We start from the raw sequence: 7,559 nt of genomic DNA on the forward strand, positions 1-7,559 counted from the left end.
TTAAAACCAAGACAAGAAAGTAATTTCCTATTTTTCAGGGAACATTTTCGGTTTAGGAACAGCGAATGAGTATTCAATTTAGCAATCCGGTTTAAAGGACAGAATCGTAAATTAAACGTGCCGAGGACGAGTTTGCAAACAAATCCAATCAATTCAAAAGCTATGTTCTTCTTGGCCTCGATCTCTGTATCGATTTCTTCTTCTTCAGATCAGATCTCCGGCTACGAATCTTTGAGATCTGAATAGTCCTACGATCAGAAGAGTAAGATGTACGGGTTCGAGGCGCTTACCTTCAACATCCATGGCGGGTACTTGGAGGCGATCGTTAGGGGTCACCGTGCTGGGCTTCTCACCACCGCCGATTACAATAATTTATGTCAGTGTGAGAACCTAGACGACATCAAGATGCATCTCTCTGCTACCAAATACGGTTCTTATCTCCAAAACGGTTCGTCATGATGATCCTTCATTGTCTCAAATTTTTGACTCTCTAATGCGAGTTTTTGATGATTTGAAAATTTGATTTTTTTTGTTTCATTGCGTATGGGTTCTGGGTTTTAGGTATTTGAAACGCTCTCAAATCCCCAAATTTATCTGCGATTGAATAAATTTTGATGTGAAATTTTAGGATCTGAAATGTGTTGTTTAGTATCTGAACCTGATGTTTTCTAATGCAGAGCCGTCACCTCTGCATACCACCACAATTGTGGAGAAGTGTACTCTCAAGCTTGTTGATGATTACAAGCATATGCTTTGCCAAGCTACTGAGCCGATGTCTACCTTTTTGGAGTACATCAGGTAAAGTGTGAGATGTTTAGCTCTGTCTCAGTGTACGTAATTTAGTATAAGATTTGTTAGTTTCGTCAAGTTCTAGCCTAACGAGATCGCAGACTTCAGAGCAACTATTAATTTCACTCTCTCGAAGGGAAATATTTAGATCATTCAGAAATATTAGCTTCAATTGTTACCTTTTTTTTTTCCCTGGATTTAGTTTAGGATACGATTTAGAGGCCTTTGTGATATATTGGGTTTGATCTTTTGATATTGTCATGCAGATATGGCCACATGATTGACAATGTCGTGCTCATCGTCACTGGAACCCTGCACGAGAGAGATGTTCAAGAGTTGCTCGAGAAATGTCACCCTTTAGGCATGTTCGACAGGTGATCTTTTGCATCTTCTTCTGTATCCCTTACCTGCTGCTTCAAACCCATTTTCTTTTTTCTTCTCTTTTATGCTTTTTCTCATCATACTCTCTCAATTTTTTCCAGTATTGCTACACTAGCAGTTGCTCAAAACATGAGGGAACTCTATCGGTTGGTGCTTGTTGACACTCCTCTCGCTCCATACTTCTCTGAATGCCTAACGTCAGAGGTAAAAAGCTCATGGATTTATTATTCTAGTTTTTGCTTTCAATCAATCTTGTGCAATCTGTTTTCTAGTTTCTGTTATCACATGCATACCATATTATTCGTAGGATCTCGATGACATGAACATAGAGATTATGAGGAATACCCTCTACAAAGCATACCTTGAGGATTTTTACAAGTTCTGTCAGGTGCTAGTTTCCCCAAATCCTTTTTTTTTTCTGTTGAAATTACAGAATCTACTTGTACAAGCGAACCCCTTANTGCTCATCGTCACTGGAACCCTGCACGAGAGAGATGTTCAAGAGTTGCTCGAGAAATGTCACCCTTTAGGCATGTTCGACAGGTGATCTTTTGCATCTTCTTCTGTATCCCTTACCTGCTGCTTCAAACCCATTTTCTTTTTTCTTCTCTTTTATGCTTTTTCTCATCATACTCTCTCAATTTTTTCCAGTATTGCTACACTAGCAGTTGCTCAAAACATGAGGGAACTCTATCGGTTGGTGCTTGTTGACACTCCTCTCGCTCCATACTTCTCTGAATGCCTAACGTCAGAGGTAAAAAGCTCATGGATTTATTATTCTAGTTTTTGCTTTCAATCAATCTTGTGCAATCTGTTTTCTAGTTTCTGTTATCACATGCATACCATATTATTCGTAGGATCTCGATGACATGAACATAGAGATTATGAGGAATACCCTCTACAAAGCATACCTTGAGGATTTTTACAAGTTCTGTCAGGTGCTAGTTTCCCCAAATCCTTTTTTTTTTCTGTTGAAATTACAGAATCTACTTGTACAAGCGAACCCCTTATTCTTTTTTGTGTATCTGAAATAGAAACTTGGTGGGGCAACATCAGAGATTATGTCTGACCTTTTGGCCTTTGAAGCCGACAGAAGAGCAGTGAATATCACCATCAATAGGTAGTGAATTACTGCTTCTCTTGAATGTCTGACCTTGTCAAGCAAGTTGATGTTACCATCGTTATGGTGCTTTGTTTATCTACGCATTGAAATTGATTTTCTTTGCAATGCAGCATTGGCACTGAGCTCACACGAGAAGACAGAAAGAAACTGTACTCCAACTTTGGTCTCCTGTAAGAAGCATTCTACAGTCGAATGATATACTCCATCCACTTGTTTCATGAAATTTTTAACTATGGTTTTGATTTTTGCTTCTGCAGCTATCCATATGGCCACGAGGAACTTGCTATCTGCGAAGACATAGATCAGGTAAATCAAAAGCTAATATATATATATATATATATATATAAATATATATATATATATATTTATTAATTTTGGATTATCATAAGTAAAGAAATAAATTCTGATAAATTAGTGTAAATAATTAAAAATATTACTAATAATTAAGAGAAACTTTTGGTTTCATATATGAATTTCTTGTTCACATTATATTAATAATAAAAGTGTGGAGAAAATTTTAAATAAAATATTGGGAAATAAATAAATTGGAAAAATATTTAAAAAGTATAGAAATTAATTGTGGTATATTAATGTGAACATGTTGCTAATAATTAATAGAGAAAAAAGATGACACAGGTCAAATATTAGCATTGTCAAATGTCATAATATTAGATCAAGGTTAGAGTAAACATTATCATATTATATAAGATATGGTTTGTGTATTGTTTTCCCTTATTCACATTACATCTACATTGCATATGAAACAAACAAACTAGTTAAAAATACCCTAACCAAGTAACCATATTCTAAAAATAGTTAAAACTATAACCATTTTCTAATATATAGAGAACCAGGAACAGTTCATGAACACAAATATGAGTTAAGAAACACAACTCCTNGTGTTATGGAGAAATACCCTCCTTATCAAGCTATATTCTCCAAGATGTCTTATGGAGAGAGCCAGATGCTCGATAAGGCATTTTATGAAGAAGAAGTCAGAAGGCTTTGCTTAGCCTTTGAGCAACAGGTTTGTTTCCCTCTCCGGAAAGGAATCATATAACTTTCTTTAGTCCATAACATCTCGGCTTCAGTTTTTTTTCTTTTTTTTTTGAATTCCAAAATTTTTTTGCTCTTAAATACATTACAGACCATAGAGTGACAGAATCCAATTGCATTAAGCGATATATTATAGCTGTGTATCAATTTATGTCTAATATACTAACAATGGTTGTTTAAACCTGGGATTTTCAGTTCCATTACGCGGTATTCTTTGCGTATATGAGGTTGAGGGAGCAGGAGATTAGGAACCTGATGTGGATATCCGAATGTGTTGCACAAAACCAGAAGTCCAGAATCCACGATAGTGTGGTCTACATGTTCTGAGTCTGGTATGAAGTGTAATCTGTCTTAAAAGAAAAAAAAATGGAGAATAAGAGGAACCCATATGGTTGTTGTTGGCTTTCTTCATTGCTCCATTTTCACCAAAGCATCTGCTGTACAAACTTGCGTTCTACAGTCACTGTTTATTGTCGATCTGCGTGAGTGCGTGTATCAAAAACTCCATAATAAGAGTCTGCTTCAATTTGTTTGTTTGTTCTTTTGGCCATATTCTTTGCTTGGTTCTTTATTTTGCTCCCAGTAAACTCTTTGTAATACCAAATAATTTATGATGCATACGAATTACTGTGGCGGCCATAAAATTTTCTTCGGCCTGAATTTGTCTTCCCAGAGTTTGCTTCATGTGCTAGCTAATAATGTCTTGTAGCTTTTGAATATGAGAATCTCGAATACATATACCTGATATGTCCATAGCTGGGAATGACCAAAGGGTTCTTGTATGTTCCAAATTATCCCTTACCAAATTTCTAACATAAAACTAGAAGGAAACATAAAACCATGTGGTTATAATCGTAAACGTAACGAAGATGATGATGATTGACTACCTAGCAAATCTAAAATCGTCTCTTCCTTTCCTTTTGCGCGGACAAGTGATCGACAATAAAATTGTGGAATACATCCGAGATGGCCAGCTATCCCGTCATAGACATTGGGACCTTCTCCGAGACTCACAGATTTAAAGTAGCCATTGTCTCCAGACTCCACTGATAAAAGCTGTGTGGTCCGTGTATAAATATCCGTCTAACATCGAAAACCACAACGACTTTCTCTTCCTCGTCCATGAAGAAGCTCCCAAAAGTTATGGTCAAACCAAATATCAAGAGAACCAGTAATTAAGTAGTGGTCTCATATCAACTTTCAAAAACTTGCTCCAAGACACATCACTGGGCTCAATCTTGGTCGTAACCCAAATCTCCAATGTTTCAATTAAATCATCACCCTGCTGATATAGCACAGCGAGTTGTTCTGCTCTAACACATGAGAGGGTCACAGTATCGTCTATAACATAGTGAAATTGAAGAGGCAGACGAGGTCCAAATCTCTCGGTTGTAAAATCGAAACAGAGTAAGAAATCTTTAACCTCTTCTAGTGTTATGAATATGTCTCCCCCTCCACCAGCTCCTATTTCCACTGGAGCAAAAAAGACAGGCCCTATATACAAAGGACCCGAATCATGTGATATCACCAATAGTTCCTCATATTATGAATCAAATGACTTAAAATCACCGGTAGATGTGATATCAAAGTTGTAACAATACAAAAAATTATTGATTTTTCAAATTTGATTGTTTTTAAGTTTATCATTCATAAAATGTAATCGGTAATAGTGCATTGGGGTACCCGTTCGGTTCGGTTCGGTTCGGTTCGGTCGGTTTAGGAGTATAAAAACGCTTTTACAATGAAAAATTGCAATTTTGGAGTTCAATCCCTAACTCTACCCCTAATTTGACATTTTAGCCCTGCAAAGACAACAACAACACATCGAGTCTTCTTCTTCGTCATCCTCCTCTGAGCTCCACTTTCGCATGACGCAAACCACCACCTACTTCAATGGCGGATCCGCCTTCATCTTCCTCCTCCTACTCACCACCACCACTTCCTCTTCTTCTCTTCCAATCCCAGGACTAGACACCTTCTTAACAAACCAATTCCGTCTCGACCCAAAAGCTACGAACGACTCGTTCGGATCTCTCTCTTCCTCTCTCAAACGCTCCCTCTCTTCTTCATCATCACTCCCCTTCTCCTCTTTATCCCAATCTCTCCTCTCTCTATCAATCTCAATCCCACTCAACGTCCGTTTCATCGGAGACTCATTCCCTTCCTCCGCCGCCTCCACTTTCTCCGAATTCATCTCCGCCGCCGTCACTGACGACAACTTCCATGTGATCTCTCCATCTCCAGATTCATCAACCAATCACAAACTCGCTGTCTCTCACTCCCTCCACCTCGACGCGTCACTCTCTTCTCAATCCCTCTCGTCACGGCTCGATACAACATTGAAATCCCTAATTTCAAGCACGACCTCGTCTCTCCGATCTAATCTCCTCTCGATCCCGTACAACCAAATCGACGAGATCATAAAGCAAGAGTATGAGAAAGAGAAGCATGGGGATGGAGGGGTTTATATCTACTTGATCTCGTTAGGATCTCAGGCTAAACCCTATGCTTATAGCTACTCTCATGGTGATTCATCAGCTGGGTTTACGAAATGTTTGGGTAGTGTTTGGACTGGTAAAGAACGTTATCTATGGATTGATCTCTCAGCTGGACCTGTTGATTATGGTCCTGCGTTGTCTGGTGATGGTGTTTTGCCAAGAGGTGAGTTTCATCCTTTAGCAGCTCTTCATGGTCGTCCTAAATCAGAAAAAGCTTTACTTGCGGATTTGGCTTCATTGGTGTATAATGCTTATCAGGTATTGATTGTTCCTTCTTTGAGAGTCCCTGTGCACTTTGATGATACGTTGGTTGTTCAGTTCATTCATGTTTATGGTTCAGAGGTTAAGGATCCGGTTGGGTTAGATTGGGAGTTTGTTAAGAGGACGTTTATGGATGAAGCTGAGAGTGGTGGGTTGTTGTTAGGAGAACAGAAGCTGAGTTTTAAGAGTTACAGTGTGAATTATAGAGAATGTCCGATTTGTTCGTTTGCGGTATCTCGTGGGATGAATTCGTATACGTCTAGGTTTCTGTTTGATAACTATACTTTAATTGTGAGTGAGTATTTGGACTCCAAGCATATGCATCGGGCGTTGACTGATTCAGCTGAGGAGTTGAAGAGAGTTGCGGGGATTGTTGAAGAAGAAGGAGATGGGTTTGCTAGGGTTTTGCCTGTTTATGTGTTTGATTTAGATATCAATACGCCTTTGTTGCTTGATCGGTATCATCAGTCTGTTGCTTTTAGAGATATGGTTATTGCTGTTAGAACTAGAGGAACTCAAACTGTGAGTGATTATACCTGCAATGGGCGTCATGTGTTTGTTCATACAAGAGACTTAGAGCGACCTCTGGTCGGTTCCATACTTCAGAGCATGTGGGGTGTTTCCTCTACTCATTTGACATGGAGCCCGAGACATAACACAACTCTAGTTGATTACACATGGAGCATTGGGCAAACACCGTTTGGACCTTTCTCTGATATCTCGTCTCTATCGTTTGTTCAAAAAGACGCTGCTAAGAGAAACGTTCTCTTGACATCGTTGAACACAACTATGACAAGTGCAATCGATGTTATCGATTCCGCCGTAGCTTATGGAGGAGATGTGAACCTTCGGAAACAGAATCGCCACTCTGAGTTCATGCAAAGGTGGAATCTTATGAAGTACAAGTTTGACAAAACGGTTTCTGCTCTATCGCACAATGATTTCGAGATGGCTTTGTTCTACCTGAGGTCAGCTTCACACGACCTGTACTCAGTGCATTCAGTGGTGTACCTCACGTCACAAAAGGTGGAAGCGAGTCTCAACTGTTTCAAAGATCCTCCGTTCCCATGGGGAACTGTTTCAGTGTCGGGATTCGGGTTAATGGCTTTGGGTTACGTGTACTCAAAAAGAGATAGACTCTTGAGGAGCAAAAGAAAACAGTTCTGAAGAATTCAGGCAACGCATGGTAATTTATAGCCATACATTGGATAAAAGACTTACTAGTTTGGCTTTTGAGGTTAATACAACATGTACTACTATGAACTTGTTCCATTTGGTAATGTTGAACAAGAAGAAATTGTTCCGATGCGATCCTCTTTTTGGTTGTCTATTTATCTTGTAAGTTAAAGAGTTGAACAAATGAATCTTTAGGCCCGTAAACTTGAAATTGGCTTTTCACAAACTGAATTTACATTATCTCGAATAGTATCGACTATCAAGAATGTTGAATG

At 38.8% G+C, this 7,559-nt stretch overlaps 2 protein-coding genes across 2 annotated transcripts; both read left to right on the plus strand.

Annotated features, from left to right (window-relative positions):
- On the plus strand, nt 134-4,019 carry LOC104780159 (V-type proton ATPase subunit d1-like). The gene is made up of 10 exons (XM_010504638.2): nt 134-448; nt 678-798; nt 1,056-1,163; nt 1,272-1,374; nt 1,478-1,558; nt 2,205-2,290; nt 2,404-2,463; nt 2,551-2,599; nt 3,174-3,320; nt 3,545-4,019. Exons 1-10 carry the CDS (start codon nt 268-270, stop codon nt 3,674-3,676), a joined length of 1,068 nt encoding a protein of 355 aa, XP_010502940.1. The 5' UTR covers nt 134-267; the 3' UTR covers nt 3,677-4,019.
- On the plus strand, nt 5,124-7,559 carry LOC104780160. Its single transcript, XM_010504639.2, has one exon. The coding sequence runs from the start codon at nt 5,218-5,220 to the stop codon at nt 7,273-7,275; it is 2,058 nt and encodes a 685-aa protein (XP_010502941.1). The 5' UTR covers nt 5,124-5,217; the 3' UTR covers nt 7,276-7,559.

The sequence above is a fragment of the Camelina sativa genome, chromosome 4 (assembly GCF_000633955.1).
Source record: "Camelina sativa cultivar DH55 chromosome 4, Cs, whole genome shotgun sequence".
NCBI lineage: Eukaryota > Viridiplantae > Streptophyta > Magnoliopsida > Brassicales > Brassicaceae > Camelina > Camelina sativa.

Coding starts and splice junctions, on each gene's coding strand:
- LOC104780160 (XM_010504639.2), top strand. CDS start 5,218: ATGACGCAAACCACCACCTACTTCAATGGCGGATCCGCCTTCATCTTC.